General features: G+C 57.5%; 4 protein-coding genes across 4 annotated transcripts; 3 read left to right on the top strand and 1 right to left on the bottom strand.

Moving 5' to 3' along the window:
• Positions 1-181: 181 nt before the first annotated feature.
• On the bottom strand, positions 182-1,396 carry MFIFM68171_01049 (uncharacterized protein; the record flags this gene model as incomplete). The annotated part of the gene is made up of 1 exon (XM_071056471.1): positions 182-1,396. The coding sequence occupies one exon, from the start codon at positions 1,394-1,396 to the stop codon at positions 182-184; it is 1,215 nt and encodes a 404-aa protein (XP_070912572.1).
• Positions 1,397-7,383: 5,987 nt separating this feature from the next.
• Positions 7,384-10,443, top strand: MFIFM68171_01050 (uncharacterized protein; the record flags this gene model as incomplete). Its single annotated transcript, XM_071056472.1, has 7 exons — positions 7,384-7,587; positions 7,641-7,766; positions 7,825-8,083; positions 8,146-8,365; positions 8,431-9,733; positions 9,817-10,307; positions 10,395-10,443. The coding sequence occupies 7 exons, from the start codon at positions 7,384-7,386 to the stop codon at positions 10,441-10,443; spliced, it is 2,652 nt and encodes an 883-aa protein (XP_070912573.1).
• A 1,639-nt stretch (positions 10,444-12,082) lies between these two features.
• On the top strand, positions 12,083-14,406 carry MFIFM68171_01051 (uncharacterized protein; the record flags this gene model as incomplete). The annotated part of the gene is made up of 2 exons (XM_071056473.1): positions 12,083-12,415; positions 12,487-14,406. 2 exons carry the CDS (start codon positions 12,083-12,085, stop codon positions 14,404-14,406), a joined length of 2,253 nt encoding a protein of 750 aa, XP_070912574.1.
• A 1,094-nt stretch (positions 14,407-15,500) lies between these two features.
• On the top strand, positions 15,501-16,762 carry UNG1 (uracil DNA glycosylase; the record flags this gene model as incomplete). Its single annotated transcript, XM_071056474.1, has 2 exons — positions 15,501-15,862; positions 15,949-16,762. 2 exons carry the CDS (start codon positions 15,501-15,503, stop codon positions 16,760-16,762), a joined length of 1,176 nt encoding a protein of 391 aa, XP_070912575.1.
• Between the last annotated feature and the right edge of the window lie 538 nt (positions 16,763-17,300).

The following is a 17,300-nucleotide window of genomic DNA, read 5'->3' on the forward strand; positions in this document are numbered from 1 at the left end:
ATATATATATAGCGCAGGGTGATTTCTGTATAGACAACTCTGTACAAAAGTTGTGGTCTTAAAAAGAAAGGGGGGCCAAGCAAGGTATTGTTACAACATGGGATACAAAGGGCTCATGGCGATTACGAGGCCAAATGTGAAGCGACGCTACTCCAAGCCCCCTCCCTTTCCAGCTCCTTCATCAAGCCCTTTTGGCCTGAGCAGCGGGTTGGCCAGCGGCCTGCGCCGGCATCAGAGATAGTACCTTGTTCATGAACTTCTCCGAATCCGACGCCCTGTACGTGAAAGTCCGCCCGTGGTAGTTAGCCATGGTCGCCTTGACGTTGCCGATAGCAGCGAACCCCGTGGCCTCGTATTTGCCGAGGATAGTGCTGTCGATGATGGCCTTCTTGGTCTCGGCGCTCGGCCCAACGAGCTGGTGCTTGGGCTTGGCCCGCTCGATCCACTCCTTCTCGCCGGTGCTGTGCAGAAAGATGGGCTGCTTCTTCTCGTACCGCTTCATGACGGCCGTTATGTCGGCCGTGACGCCCGAGTGGGCGTTGAAGGCCATGCCGCCCGTCATGACGCGCATCGCCCGGATCGCCGTCTCGACCTGGCCCAGCGCGGCATCCGTCGCGACGGCCGCGCCGTACCCGCTCAGCTCGGCCAGCGTCAGCTTGGGGTCGAACCGCACCTCCTCGCCCTTCTCCAGGCGGTCCACGATCTCCTGCTCCTCCGGGGTCAGCTTCTTCCAGTTGCCCTCCAAGTCTTTCTGCCGCTGCCCGTCCTGCTCCCCCTGGGCACCGGGACGCGGCTTGCGCGGGCGGCCCCGGCGTGCTGCTCCTCCCCTTGCTGCACCCCCGGCGCCGCCAAATATTCCGCCGCCTAGGCGGCCCGCGCCGAGCCCGAACCCGAGCTTCGCCGGTCCAGCTCCGCCCCGAGCGCCGGCCAAGCGAGGCGGGCCGGGGCCGAGCGTGCCGCGGATGCTGCGGAGGTTGAGGACTTTTGGTGCAGCGATGCCGGCTCCCCCGGGGCCGGCGCCCGCGGGTTTGATGGGAGTAGCACGCAGCGAGCGGGCGTCAACACCAACGGCGCGGCCAGCGGGGGATGCTGCGGCCTGGATACGGCGGATGATGGGACGCTGCTGCTGCTGCTGTTGCGGTTTCTCGTTCCCGAATGGGCCGGGCGGCGACTTCTTCTCCGATCCATCTCGTTCGCTCGACGGCTGCTGGCGGTTTTTGTAACCCAGCTGGGCGATCTTCAGGGCTGCGGCTTCGGAGCGCTCTCGGCCATTGGGGCGGTTTTCGGGTCGTGGTGTTGTGGTGGAGAAATATGCTGTCGATTGTTTGGTGGCACGAAGACATTGAGATAATGGCGCGGCGCGGCCGAGGGCGGCCTGCATGGCCTGCCGATTCATTGTTGGTTATGGTGGCCCTCGATGGGGGCAGGCTCAAGGGTTGTTCTGGCGGTTTGGATGCGAAATTGACCGTTCGAGGTTTGAGGAAAATGTTAGCCGGACTGTGATTGGTGGATGGGTGTTAGGAGTGGGACTGCAAAGCTACCCCTGCTGCCCTGCTACTCGCTGCAGTGGCATCGCTTCCAGATGGGGATTCCAGCAGCAACAACACAAGGCTACTCTCGCCCTAGTAGAGAGCCATGGCTGGACGCAACAGGATCTGCAATTGTGGGCTGATTCTGCCACGAAATGCTTGCCTTCTCAAACATCATCAGCGAAATGCAAGTCTTCTCCACAACCACAGTACGGGTTTGATCCCGGCTTGACTGCTAGAGTAAACAATATCTTCGATCTATGCCGGGCGTCCTTGATTTCTGCCCTAGGCTCGGTATCGTTGAACTCCCTTAACCACTTACCAGACAGCTGCTGGAAATGCATTCAAAACTTTCCCTGATTCAAAATTGGTGGATACAGCCAACAAACGCAAGAAAGCCCCCATTCCAGTCATACAGCTCCGTTGGTAGTGCTAGATGACGGGATAAAAAAAAAAAAAAAAAAAAAAATACACACGTTATATATGCCTATGTCTTGGGAGGTACACAACCATTTAGATCGAAGTCAAAAACTTAGGTGCCTCAGCCGAGGCGTGGATTATGGAGGAGATACAGTCCCTCTCCCGGACGGGTCCCCCTTTACCTTGTTCTACCTGTCCCTTCCCTGGAGTCTCCCACGCTTGGGTGAACGCGTTCATGGAACAAAGGCATGATGGTCTTGTTGACCACCAAAATGACAAGATGGATAGCCCAACGTACATAAGTATTATTGCGTGTCGTCTTCGGCTAGAAGACGCGGTTGGGGCCCAGTTGAGTGGACTAGTCCCGACGAAGCCGTGTGCCGATGCGCCTTGCTGCGAGGTTCTACATTGGCTGCATAGAAACGGAACAAGTGTTGACGAGAACACTTTTAGCAGGAATGTCGCTGTCGTGTACCCAAATTAAGGGAGATGTAGCTTACAGCCGATCTGTATAGTAATCCGATCTGAGGACGGTTCGGCACTGAACAGCAGCTGGCTTGATCACAGTATCAGTAGATGCATGGTCAGCTCTCACCGCATTTCGCAATATCAAAGATATAATCTGACGGGGTTCACATATTAAACCGTACGTTCTCCCCATAGTTCATTCATCCGATATTGACAATGGCCCTGGCCCTGCCACGCGAGGGCAAGGTAGGCACGTTCGGTAAGAAGCCCGATCAGCGCATCTATGGGCATTAAAATAGCTACCGAAGCATCGCGGTCGTGCTGGCTGCAGAATACCGGACTGATCGGGCCTCTCGATCGTAGGCATTATGCTCGCTGCGCGAGCGAGCCCAGCTTCTACGCGGTGTTAGAACCACCCGACCGAAAATGTCCCATAATATAAACAAACTGCCCCCTCTCGGTTACCTTACTTAGACAGTCTCTTTTGAAAAGCCGACGACTATGTTCTTTTTGAAGGCGGGTCTGCCCTCAGCGCCAAGCGGGATGAGAGTGCGGATGCCACGTTATATTGATCTTCACCAGACTAGAGCATCATGGGCCCGGCGGGAGTGATAGGCTGCTGGGGATGGAGCCACAGTCCACGATCTAGGGGAGGCTTACCGGGGATGTGAGACACGGCCTACCAGGGCACTATATTGGATATTACACACGCCGCAGATGCGGCTGCACGTTTCCCGGTGGCGATAGTACAGAGGCTAAATGCACATAACCAACTGTCAGAAGCAAGCAATCATTTTGGTGGGTCTGTGGGCAAAGGGAGACTCTGCAAGCCGTTCGAAGAGAATGGAGAAGGGCAATACTTTGGCGGCGCGCTTTTCCGACTTCCTATTGCCGTAGGAACTCTCGACCTAGCGAGGCGGGGGCAAACGACATTGTTGGGCGCTTGAGATGCGGACGGGTTGCAGAAGCGGCCACGCTGGGCAATCAACAATCGTAGACTACCAGCAAATCTGCTAGCCCGCAGCACCTTGGCCCATCCCGTGGTGGCCCCCTTGCATGCGTTCGGCTCACCATTAACCAGACGCGATGGCACCGTAACGACAACTGGAGGCGAGTAACCAAGCTTTGCTCGTAAGTATGTATCACTCGGTAACGATAGCGCCTTGCGCTTTGGGGTAAAATGCACGAGGGACAGTGCAAGACATCCGCGCACATCCCTCCCCGTATCAAAGTAACCCAGGCTTCCTCGACGGCCCAACTCCTACGGACGAGCCTTCCGAGATGGCCTTGGCGCCGCATGCCCGATTGTCTCTCGGAAGTGATTGTCTCGGTACCGGCACGGGCGCCTCCAGCCTCGGGATGACAGGGAGGGTAGCTGCTCTGAGGGGCCGCTTGATGCCGTTCAATGCTTCATTAAGAGCAGGCACAAGCCGGACAGACGGCCTCCCGGTCTTCGGCATGCCCCGCTTTCCAGCAACGGCGGAATGCAATCCCGTCGTTGTGTAACAGACGGTAGGGACGGGGTAACGCTGAACGCAGAGGATCACCAGTTGATCAATCGATGAGGATGGAAGGTGATTCTCCGGCAACCCTATCCGCTAGGTTCACCCATCTAATTCTCCAGCCTCGGCCGGGATGCCTCGCTCCATTCGGTGTGTAGCCACTCCCATGTGGCCAGGAACAGTAGCTTGACCGGTTGAGGCTCTCTTGAGCGTTGCATTAGCCAGAGCGCAACCCTAGAGAGGAGGAGGGGGGGGGGGGGGGGGGGGGGGGGGAATAGGGATAGCTGAATGCAGGGCGTGTCCGGAATGTGACAGCAGGAAACGTAACAACGAAATAACATGGCAGATGGCAAGCAGTAGATGAACTGATTACTGCATCCGGAGATAGCCCAAGACAATAGGTGAGAGCATGGCCTTGCATAAATTTGCCAAGGTCTGCGAATGAGCGTGATGACGGCCAGCGTTTTGAGAAATCAAGAAAATCAAACGCCCCCCGTCAGTCCTTGGCAGAAACACGCCGTTAATACCGGGCCGTTCGGGAGGATGGTGAGAAGGATTCTGGGGCGGTTGATGCGGGTGTCTGCGTCTGAGATTTGTGGAACACCGATCTCTGGCTTGGCGCGAGGAAACGACACGGAGGGAGATAACACGAGAACACGTGAAAGTCACAGTGGAGGACCGGGAAGAAACAGCCACAGCCGAAACGTGGCCGGGCGGGTCCGGTCCATGCTTGCGTCCTGCCACTCTCTGGCCCGATCCACATTTTCTGGAAGACTTCGATAAGGCAAGCTGGCCCTGCGTAGACGGTAACGCCCAGAAGCTTGGATTCACAATTTTCTCCGATTTGTTCGAGACGAGCAGCGTCTGCTACGTCCAACGGCGCGCGTCTTCTGCGGACAAAGACGAAATGTCGCCCAAGTCGAACCATGCCGTTCTCGACATGGGGTCGGGTCTTTTCCGTTCTCAGGTTGCCCGCCAAGGTCACCATCGCCGACCTTCCGTCCATCGGCTTCAATGCCGTTAGCTCCCCAGAATGGGTCCAACAGCTGATATTTCTGCCGACGTTCAGCCGCGAGCTATGGGATTCCCTCCACTGGAGGTGCCGTCTAGCCATTGCATGCTGGACGTCTAAGCCAATTAGAGGCCAGTAAATCCCACCTGCTGGATGAGCACGAGTAAACACGTCTCAGAGAATGCCGCTCCGCGGATTAGTGTTCAACGACGTCGGGTGCAGCAAACTCTCGACCGTTTCTGGTCTCGATCGCCCCAGGCGCCAGAGGTGGGCTACTACGCTTCCAGTTAGAATCCCTGGGGTCGGCGAGGTGTCAACCCCGGTTCCCCCGAAGCTACCCAAGAAAAGGTTGCATCGACAACCACCTGAAATGCGGATTTATAGGATGTAGAAGCAAGCTTCGCCGCCTGGGCGGTAACACAGGGTTCGCCACTACTGCATTAGAGCTCCTATAGCTGCTCGGTTTCCGGGTCACGACGGTGGACTGAGCTTCCACGGCTTGGTGACTTGGGATGGCGCCAGGGATGCGGTCGCCAGGCTGTCGGCACTGGGATTGCCATGGACGTTAAGCGCGCATATTTGTTGTCGTCTCGGTGTTGGGGGTCAGGGCGCTCGATATCAGCATTTCGGGATGTTTAACAAGGTGACAGGGGGTTCTGCGAATCATACCCGGCGGAGGCTTGTGTACCTCGCCGGCCGGCCAATCCGCAATGCCGGGCCCGCCTTGTCATGGAACCCGGGCCGGAGTGCCGCCCCAAGCGAAAGCCTTGTCAAATCCGATAGAGCCCTTCCCCACGATTTCCGTTTCCGCAAAAACCCCGACTTTCGTATCGAGTTTCGTCATCGACCGAGTCGCCCCCGAGGCCCAACGTCCAGGCATTCTGCCGCCCGCTCCGCCCGCCAGCCTGTCAGGCTCCATGCCGCCACGCTGATCAGCATTCCACTGTGGATTCTCGTGTTTCGCTAACCCATGGAAATAATGGCATAACGATGCAGGAGCGACTTCACAGCGGGGCCGTCGCTTGTGAATTTGTCCCGCAGCCAGAACGGCAGGCTCAGGAACCAGCAAAGGTCGTTAGCCTGTACTATTCCGCTCCGTCTCTCGCAGACAAAACATGCTGTGGAAGAGGAGGGCGCCTTGAGCTTGGATGGTGTGGGGGAGGCCAAGTTTTGTTCTGGCCAACATGCTCTGCTACATCAATTATTGACTTACAGAGAATCCAAATAACTAATCCAGAGCTTTCAACGCCAAGCCTGCCATCACGCCGCATTGACAGGGATGGATCGGCTAGGCTAGATGTGTTTCTGACTGGCCGGCTGGGAGGACGGGGTCGCCGTTTGTCCTTCTGAATGGGACTGCCCCGTCGTCATCGCCACGCTCTAGCCTGACTGATCTGCAGAGCCTAGAAACTACGAGTCTGCGATGTATACTACGCTTCCACATTGCTGCCCAAGGAGCCCCCCCCCCCCCCCCCCAACGTCCCTCGACCCCTACCTTTCTTGTCCCGAGTCTCGCATTGAGGTGCCGCAGGAGATTCGCAGAGACTAGTGGCTAGACCTCGTAACAGCGGTCGGTATGAGTGCCGCAGCCATCGATAGACCACATTCCAGGGACCTTTTCTCCTGCTTGGCGTCAGGGATGCAACAAGATACTCCGAGCTTGGCCCTGCTGTGTCCATACTCCCCACCCCAATCGGACGAACTCCCTTTGGTCTCTTCGCCTTATGCAATAATGGTGCGGGTTAACTGCCCTAGCTGGGCGCCAAACGATGCTACCGCTCACACGGTCCGTTCCTACCGATGTGGCTATTTACACCCGAGGGCGGTAATCAACGAGGATCACGGGCGGAAGTCGTCAAGTGACGCGATGGCCCTGATCACTCACAGCAGACCCCAGTCACAGTCCCCTGGCCCTTCCCCAGCCCCATACCCACGCTGCGGCATCTCTCGTGCACCCCCTGTCCGGTCTGCTCCATCCAGCCGGACGGCACGCCTAGACGGAGGCACCTCAGCGATGGGTACCTTTCGTATGCCCCGTCTCCCAAAAGACACCTCCCGAACTTGTTCCGGCCGCAGGAGCGCCCCCATTCTCGCCTCGCCAGGGCCTGACTCCGTCAACGGTGTCCGGCTTTCGCCTCCCCTTATCTAAACGTCCTTCAAAGGTCCTCCACAGGACCGTTTTTTCATATCTGACGGTTAATACTCGGGAAATAGACCCAATTGTATACCCATCTGAGCTGCCCTTCAACTTATATACGATTCCTCTGTCTCCCGTATCTTGTGGTGTCCAGTTTGAAATGGCAGACCGTAGGGCAACTGTGCCGTGATTCCCCCCTGCTCCACGCCACGCCCAGAAGCCCATTCTTATCCCATACCAACCTGTGATTGTCACAGGTTGCGTCTCGCATTTGTACCACCAGCGAGAGAAGAGACCGGAAAAGAAGAATCCAAGATGACCACACTAGCGCCAGGGGAGAGTATCGACGTCGGGCGAGCTATCGACCCGAGTGCGTCGCCGGGCGGCAGTATCGACACCAACACCACCCCTGACACTGAGTTCTCACCACCGGACAGCCCATTCCATCAGAGCGGGCCCCCCAAGGACAAGAGGCAGCTGGCGAGAAAGAAGCTGACCACCTTGACGCTGGAGGAAAAGGTCCGCTGCATTACGACCCGTTTTCGATGACGCAGAGGGTTGACATTCAGCAGGTGTCGCTCCTGGCGGCCGCAGACTTCTGGAGGACCAAGGCGATCCCTTCCAAGAACATCCCGGCAGTCAAAACAACTGACGGACCGAATGGCGCCCGTGGTGGAATCTTCGTCGGGGGTACTAAAGTGCGTTCTCGGTCCCAGGCACTTAGTTACCACGCGTTATTGCTGACCCTCGTGAAAGGCTGCGCTCTTCCCTTGCGGCATCTCGCTGGCGGCAACGTGGAACAAAGATCTGCTCCACCAGGTTGGCCAGCATCTTGCTGAGGAGGCTAAGGCGCGGTCAGCCGATGTTCTTCTGGCACCAACCGTCTGCATGCATAGACACCCACTTGGCGGGAGGAATTTTGAATCGTTCTCTGAGGATCCCCTCCTGACCGGCAAGTTGGCTGCGCAGTACATTAACGGCCTCCAGGAGAGGGGCGTGGCTGCCACTATTAAACGTCAGTCTGCTCGGATCTTTTGCCCCTTGCCAACTCTCAGACGAAGCTGACAATCGAGGCAGACTTTGTGGGCAATGAGCAGGAGACGCACAGATTAACCATCGACTCCAGGATTGGTGAAAGGCCGCTTCGGGAACTCTATCTGCGCCCGTTCGAGATCGCAATCCGCGAGTCCAACCCCTGGGCGGTGATGTCGTCTTATAATCTCGTGAACGGCGTCCACGCCGATATGAACACGCATGTTCTCAGGGACATTCTCCGCGGGGAGTGGCAGTATGATGGGTAAGTGGCGATCCGGCCAAGCCGCCCGATAAGCGAGGAGGATCAACTGACCCCTCCCCCCACAGAACCGTCATCTCGGATTGGGGTGGCATCAACTCAACCGCCGAATCGATAAAGGCCGGCTGCGACATCGAATTCCCCTATTCTAACAAATGGCGCTTCGAAAAAGTTCTCGAGGCCCTCAAAGATGGGAAGCTCACCGAGGCCGATATCGATCGAGCAGCCGAGAACGCTCTTACTCTCGTCGAGCGCACCAAAGGTAGCGATATGACCCCAGAGGCCGAGGAGAGAGAAGACGATGTTCAAGAACGGAGAGATCTCATCCGCGAGGCTGGTGTTCAGGGGCTTACGCTCCTGAAGAATGAGGGATCTATCCTGCCCATCAACCCCAAGACCGCCAAGGTCGCGGTCATTGGACCAAATGCAAACCGAGCGATCGCTGGCGGCGGTGGAAGCGCCAGCCTTAACCCATACTACACAACCCTACCCCTCGATAGCATCCGCAAGGTTGCAGAGCAGCCCGTGACATACTCGATGGGGTGCCACATCCACAAGTGGCTCCCGGTTGCATCCCCCTACTGCTCCGACAAGACCGGGAAGCAGGGCGTCACGATCGAGTGGTTCAAGGGTGACAAGTTCCAGGGCCAGCCGGTTGTTATCCAGCGGCGGACCAACACTGACCTCTTCCTGTGGGACTCGGCACCGCTTGCTGACGTCGGACGGGAGTGGTCTGCCATTGCAACAACATACCTTACGCCCACAAGCACCGGCAAGCACACCATCTCCTTCATGTCTGTCGGTCCGGGTAAGCTGTTCATCAATGGCAGGCTCGCCCTGAATCTCTGGGACTGGACGCAAGAGGGCGAGGCCATGTTTGAGGGTTCGATCGACTACCTCGTCGACGTCAACATGGAAGCCAACCGGCCTGTGGAGCTCCGCGTCGAAATGACAAACGAGCTGCGCCCGCTCGCTAAGCAGAAGCAGTTCAACATGACGCACAAGTACGGCGGCTGCCGCATCGGCTTCAAGGAGGAGGACCAGGTCGACTATCTCCAGGAGGCCGTCGATGCCGCAAAGGCTGCCGACGTGGCCGTGGTAATTGTTGGTCTGGACGCCGAGTGGGAATCGGAGGGTTACGATCGCAAGACCATGGACCTGCCCTCGGACGGCAGCCAGGATCGCCTTGTCGAGGCCATCGTCAAGGCTAACCCCCGGACTGTCGTCGTGAACCAGTCCGGCTCCCCGGTCACCATGCCCTGGGCCGACCGCGTACCGGCTATCATCCAGGCATGGTACCAAGGCCAGGAGGCCGGCAACGCGCTTGCTGACGTCCTCTTCGGCCTCAAGAACCCCAGCGGGAAGCTACCGGTAAGTTTCTCCCCCGCCCCGGGGACACACATTGATTGCCAATGACTCTCAAACGTCTCAACCGACTAACGCCGCCTCCGTAGTGCACCTTCCCGCGCCGCCTCGAGGACACGCCGGCGTACCACAACTGGCCGGGTGAGAACCTGCAGGTCGTCTACGGCGAGGGCATGTACATTGGGTACCGGCACTATGACCGGGTCAAGGTGGCGCCGCTCTTCCCGTTCGGCCACGGCCTGTCGTACACGACGTTCGAGTACGGCCGGCCGTCGCTCAGCGCCAAGGTGCTCCACCCCGGCGGCAGCCTCGAGCTCACGGTGGGCGTCAGCAACGTCGGCGCCGTCGCCGGCCTCGAGACGGTCCAGGTCTACGTGCGCGACGTCAAGTCGCGCCTCCCCCGCCCCGAGAAGGAGCTCGTCGCCTTCGAGAAGGTCCACCTCGACGTCGGCGAGACCAAGCACCTCAGGATCGGCCTGGATAAGTATGCCGTGGGATACTTTGATACCGCGGTGGGCAAGTGGGTTGCTGAGGAAGGGTTGTTTGAGGCGTTGATTGCTGCTTCGGCGGGCGATGTTAAGTGAGCTTAACCCCTTTCCCCGCCCTTTTTTCTTGAGCCTTTACGATTTCGAGCATGCTTTGCTGACGTGATACTTCTCTTTTTTAGGTACTCGGTTGGGTTTGAGGTGAAGGAGTCTTTTACATGGGTCTTTTGATCGACTCAAATGGCTGGGGTTGAAGGGTGGTTTGGTTTCAGTTCTTTCGTGTCCTTTCCCTACCCATCTTCGGTTTCACTCTTCGCACGGGTTTTGCTTCTGGTATGACTGCTGACTGTCCCCCCTTTTCCGTTGATTCTTTTGATTCTCCTCCAGCTATGTCTGGGATGTCGACACACCGCTGATATGCTGTGATGTGTCGAACTTCCCCTACTGTCTTACTGTGTGGGATGTCTCCTACCATTGTATGTATGTACAGTCCAGCCCCTGTATGCTGGTTTCTTGGCAGGCTGGGGGGAGAAGCACCGGCATGTATCAGTCTGCATTGGCTAGTCAGGCGAGAATGTTTCAAAGCCTTTTGGCGCTTCCACCTTTTCGTTTCCATTTCTAGCTGACGGGTGCTCTGCTACCGAGTGCTACTCGCTCTGTTCTCCTCGACCAAGCCATGGTTTCCAGGACCCCCACGGACAGGGCGAGATCATGCGGAGATGGCGGGGAAGCTATATTACCTGCTAGTAAGCCGCCCTGTTATGACTGGGGCTGACTTGAGGGGGATGAGGGGGATGAGGGGGGAGAGAGCTACGGCGTCTCTCCTGTTGCTACTGTGCGTAACGGTTGGCATGCTGGCTCGTGGGAGAAGATAACGGTACAGCTCTCTGCAAACGGTATGTGATGCATGCTCGGCATGCTGTGAACTGGGGGATATTAATTGGTACTTGGCTTATCTGCAAGCTAAGGTCAGGTGGACGATGAGTCGGTAGCTTTGCAGCTCGGAACCGGACGGCATATCAATTCCTTCGGGAGGCGTCCCAGAGTTCCGGGGGGCAGATCCGGCAGCCGGGTCCGAAGGGTCGCGTGTGACATTGCTACGCAGAGGTTAGTGGTGCACTTACAGGGGGTTGGTGTCAATGGGGAAGTTGCGGAAATCAAGGGCCAGCGTGCGGCTTGCCCCTGAATCAACTTTCTGTCAGCGCCGAGATCATATTATAGCTGGAGACAGGATATGGTTTTCCGAGGAGAAGCCTTACTAATACCGGTTGACCCGTCGCGTCGGGGAAGTGTACAAATCATCGAATCACAAATCACAATCCCATTGAATTTTTTTTGCAGCACAATTTCGCGAAAAGGAGAGGCTGAGTCTAGCCCTTTGATCGAGCCGTGGCTGCAGGGGTTCTGATGGCGATCCCAGCTGCAAGCCCTGCCCCCGCAGGACAGCCGCCGTAACTGCAGGGCTGGCCCCCTGTCAGCGGCCTTTCTTTCGGGATACCGACAGTTCCAGTCGATGCAATTCAACGTTGCGAAGAAATCTTCACGACTCCTTTAATCAACTTCTTTCATTTTCATTTTCATTTTCATTTTCATTCTTTATTTTATTTTTTATACTTTTTTTTCGACCTGCTTACCCAACAACCACGTTTCTCGGTTGTTCGCGGTGCATTTACCCTGACGGACACGGTGTGGAAATGGAGGTTTGAGCAGGGGAGACTGCAATACCTTACCTAACATTCACTGATCGACTTCCACGACTCGCGAGCCGAGCGCAACACTTCGGACGCATTCCACCACCGCCAAACGTATCTCCGTCTATACGCACTAAAGCGCACAGAGGGCCGGGGAATGGCGGCACTAGCTCTCTGTCATGGCGCGGTCTCATAATAACAGCTGGAAGGGCTACTCGTCGTCGTACCGCCACCACGCGAATAACTCGACTTCGGCGATCGATGACTTCCGCGCATTCGTCGCTCACGCCCTCCGCTCGTTACTTCGATTCTGGCGCGAGCGCGGTCGTCACATGGCGTATGCTGCCATGTTGTCAATGACGCATCGTCTGCGGCAGAACTTAACCTACAATCGCCTCCTAAGCTTTCCGCACTTGCTCGTCGCTGTATGGGTGGTAGTACTGCTCTGGGGTGAGAGATGGGTGTTTCACTCCAAGGTCGAGAGCTGTCACTGGAATAATTGGGAGAACTGGGTGAGACAGGAATAATAAGGAATCGTGTGTCCCCGGAACACCAATGCTGACATCCTTCGTGTTTGCTACAGCCTGCTGGAGCAGATCCCCACCGTGTCGTGCTCGTTGCCGACCCGCAACTCATCGATCCTCACTCATACCCCGGCCGCCCTTGGCCGCTGAATCAATTGACTATCCTGATCACCGACAACTACCTCCGGCGATCCTACAACGCGCTGCAGTGGCAGCTCGGTCCCGACAGCGTCTTCTTCTTGGGTGACCTGTTTGACGGTGGCAGGGAGTGGAAGACGGCTCACGGCGAGTTCAAAGACCCAGAATGGGGTCGCCGCCCCAAGAGCGAACGCAAATATCTAAAGAAGTGGCACAAGACGTACGGCGAGTTCTTCTGGCTGAAGGAGTATGCCAGGTTTGGGGACATTTTTCTCACCCCCTGGGTGAAGATGGGGGCAGCGCCGGGTGTCACGCGGAAGAGGGGGAAGCTGGTCGCAAGCTTACCTGGAAATCACGACCTCGGGTTTGGCGCTGAAATCAAGCTTCCCGTCAGGAATCGGTTCGAAACCTACTTTGGTGAGGGAAACCGGGTCGACGTCATCGGGAACCACACGTTTGTGTCGGTTGACACGGTTTCTCTGAGCGCCGCTACCTCGGAACTGGCCATGAAACACGACCTGCGGCCAATCTATGAGCCAGTCGAGAACTTCCTTAACGACGTTCAAAGGACCAAGAAGAAGGCGGTCGAAAGGGAACTGCGCTTCCTCCGGGGCCAGGTGCAGGAGGGCCAATTCCGGCACAAAATCGAGGAATTAGACAAAGCCAACTTCGACGACAAGCCCACCCTTGGCAACAACGCGCCGGAACTTCCGACAATTCTCCTCACACACGTCCCACTCTACCGACCGCCCGGAACCCCCTGCGGTCCCCTCCGCGAACGATATCCGCCTAAGAAACCACCCAAGGGACAGACGCAACCCGTGTTCCCCGACTCCGGCAACGCCATCTCGGTCACGCGAGGCTACCAATACCAAAACGTCCTCGGCGAGAAGGACTCAGAAGGCCTAATCAAGAAAGTCGGCAACGTCGTCCACGCCTTCTCAGGCGATGACCACGACTACTGCGAAGTGACGCACTCACCCGCCCAGGCCAACGTGCCGGAAATCACAGTCAAGAGCATCAGCATGGCCATGGGCGTCTCCAAGCCAGGCTTCCTGCTCGTCAGCCTGCACAACCCGATCGACAGCGAGGGCAAGCCCCTCTTCCCTGAGTTGCAAGGCAAACCGACCTTACAGACCCACCTGTGCCTCCTCCCGAGCCAAGTCTCCACCTACCTCCGCTACGTCAGCTTTGCGGTCTTTTGCATCGCCGTGCTCGCCATCCGCGCCTTCCTCGTCCCGATCCTCAAGCTGACGCCCTTTGCGCTCGAACCGTCGGAGCCGGTCTCCATCCGGCGGCGGGCGGTCCTGCCCGTGTTCAAGGCCAAGGTGGAGGACTATGACGAGTATGCGCTGCCGGCCACGCCCGGGTCAGCGTCGTCGCAGTTTTGGGGTGGCAGCGGTAATGCCAACGGCAACGGCAACGGTAACGGCAGCACCAACAACAGCACACGCGATCGCGGCGGGAGCGTGTCGGGCCACGGGCAGGCGTACGTGCCGGGGATGAGACAGAATGGGCTGGTGGGCAAGGCGAGGAACGCGAGTCCCGGACATGGCGGTGGACATGGCAGAAGGAAGAGCCACGGCAAAGGGTCCGGTGGGAAATGGAGTTGGGGAGGAGGCGCGGGAAGGGCGAGGGCTGCGCCGAGGATCGAGATACCCGGGGAGGATGAGGAAGAGGAGTACGGTTATAATGGGGGCAAGTGGAAGGCGAAGGCGAGAGGGGCTCAGCAGCTGCCGCGGTCGGCGGTCGGCATGGTGGTTACGGAACTGTGGACGACTGTCTGGAGGGTTACGTGGATGGTGGTGGGGTTCTTTGGATGGTTGACTTGGAAGGGATGATCACGGGAGCATCCGGGAGAGAGGGCGTTGGGAGACGGGGTGTATAATATTTTGTTGTCGATTGCGGTGTATTTGTGAAACTGTGGTGAAAATACAACACAGTACAAGCTTAATGCTGCGCATAGGCAGTGCGCTGAGGGTTGCATTTGGATATGGATAATAACATGCAATTGAATCGGATTGTTCTGTTTTTCTACGAATACATAGCATTGGTTATGCCCCCGTTGGATCAGCTGCTCCTGAAGTTCGCAGGGTTGTGGATATGAAGATGGGCGCCCAAGAGGCAGCGGGTAGGCTTCCCGTCGCCCCGCGTTTAAGTGACTGCAGGGCTGCGAGCCAATGGAAGCGCGTGGGGCTGAGATGGGGCGCGTTGCTGCCTTGGGGTCCGCCAATTGCGCTGACTGCTCCGTCACTTTTTGTTCTTTGTTGAGGTCATCGACTTGGTTTGACAAGGCACCATTGAGTCGCGCTACTGAAGATGTATCCAGCGACTCGGAGTCGGCCTTTCCCATTGGTAATGGATTCGTTCAGATGACGGCTCCAGTTGCTTGCTTTTTCCCTGGTTTTGCGGCAGGGCTGGGTCCCATTTTTGCATTGCTGCGACCCCCTGCAGTTCGTGTTAATGAGTGACGCCAAAAACCGCGTCTCCAGGCGCTGCAGAGACGCGCTTTTCGGTAAGCAGCCATAAAAAAGGGTCGGCTGGGCTAGCCATCTTCTGCCTTGCTTGGTTGCAAGGCCCTAGCTGCGTTTCCTGGCCTCCTGTCTGACCAGGATTATTGTGCTCACCTCCGCCGCTCAATTGACTCGGAGACTTCGTTTTCCTCACCTGCTCCCCAACTTTTCTTACGGCCGCCATTTCTGGCAGGAAAATTTTGAACCTTCCTCAACCATTACGATAATATCTATCTATCAGGGGCCTGTGGGCTTGCTTTGCTTTTTGAACAATTTTATCACCACGTTCCCAATCCCAACCTCCTCAGTGCCTATTTCTCCCAACCCGCAGTCCCCCTTTCGTTAATCGTGTAATTCAATTCGTCCTTTCGTCGTCGACTCCACCCCGTCACCGCCTCACGTCCCGGCTTCCTGCGCACGCCATGTCGACTCTTAAACGCAAGGCCGCCGCTCAGGCAGGTGCGGACGTGAAAAAGGCGAAGCAAGGCAACATCATGTCTTTCTTCGGCGCTCCTAAGACGGCGGCCGGAAGCGGCAGCAGCAATGCCACAGGGGCACCCGAGCCCGCAGCTCCCAAATTCGATAAGGCCAAATGGGTCGCTACCCTGACGCCAGAACAGAAGGGACTGCTCCAGCTCGAGATTGACTCGCTTCACGAAAGCTGGCTGGTCCACCTCAAGGATGAGCTTGTCACCAAGGAGTTCCTCGACCTTAAGCGGTTCCTCGACCGCGAGACGGCAGCGGGCAAGAAGTGGTTCCCGCCCAAGGAGGACGTCTATAGCTGGTTAGTTTCACCCTATTATTGCCGTGCCCGCCCTCCCGTAGTTGACTATCCCCTCTCATTAACAACCCTCATCACCTCTAACCCAGGTCCCGCCACACCCCCTTCAGCACAGTCAAAGTCGTCATCCTCGGCCAAGACCCGTACCACAACCACAACCAAGCCCACGGGCTCGCCTTCTCGGTCCGCCCGCCGACCCCGGCGCCGCCTTCGCTCAAGAACATGTACATCTGCCTCAAGAACGACTACCCGGCCTTCAACCCGCCGCCCAACAAGGGGGGCCTCCTGACGCCGTGGGCCGAGCGCGGCGTGCTCATGCTCAACACGTGCCTGACGGTGCGGGCGCACGAGGCCAACTCGCACTCGAACCGCGGCTGGGAGCGCTTCACGCAAAAGGTCATCGACCTGGTCGCGGCCAAGCGGACGCGGGGCGTCGTCTTCATGGCGTGGGGCACGCCCGCGGGCAAGCGCGTGCAGAGGGTCGACGGCAAGCGCCACCTGGTGCTCAAAAGCGTCCACCCCAGCCCCCTGAGCGCCGCCCGCGGCTTCTTCACCTGCCGCCACTTCCGCGAGGCCAACGAGTGGCTCGCCGAGCGGTACGGGCCGCACGGCCGCGTGGACTGGGCCCTCGTTGAGGGAGACAGCGTGTTCAAGGAGAATAGCAGCGGCGCCGCCGGCGCCAGCGGCGATGGGGAGCAGGCGGAGGCGGGTAAGGTGGAGGGTGAGGCGGTCGAGGGCAGCGTGGTGAAGAAGGTGGAGGCGGTGGTGAGGGATTCGGTCGTCGGCGGGAATAATAACGGCGCCAAGGAGAAGGGGGCGGTAGTGGTGGAGAAGAAAGGGGTGGTGAAGGCGGCGGCGGATGAAGGGGATGAGAATGTCGCGCCTGGGGTTGAAGAAGCTTGATCGAGCGGCTGGCTCGTTTCTTTCCTCTTTCCTATCTCCACGTTTGGAAACAGGGAAAGAAGATGTAGCGTCAGACCACACTCGTCTACGCTAAACCATGATGAGGCGATGTGTCAGTAAACCCTCGCCTTAGAGATTTCATTTGTCTCCGTCTGAGTTTAAACCCTTCCTGTCTAGGTAAGACACGGGGTTAGCGTTCAAAGGCATCCGTGGCCTTGGAGTTCTCAGTGATGGCGCCTGCGGCAAGGAAACGGGGAATGCAGTGCCGACTGTTTGTCATCTGTCGGATTGGGGCCGGGTATTGCACATGTATCCCGCTGCTAGGACAGCGGATTTGGACTTGCTTTCATCGTGGATCATGTTCATCACGCAGCAAGGTTATGAACGGTCAGGTAGTTTTGGGACAAGAAGGTTTAGAGATTGTAGATTGCGGTGTTTATGCGCTATCCAAAGAATCGTACCTTGGTACCCGAGCTGTGTTCTGGATGAAATAACTTTCCTGGCCGGTTTCATTTACTGCATGGGATTAGCTCTCTGC

This window comes from Madurella fahalii (genome assembly GCF_045866475.1).
Source record: "Madurella fahalii IFM 68171 DNA, scaffold_1, whole genome shotgun sequence".
In the NCBI taxonomy this organism is placed as follows: Eukaryota; Fungi; Ascomycota; class Sordariomycetes; order Sordariales; genus Madurella; species Madurella fahalii.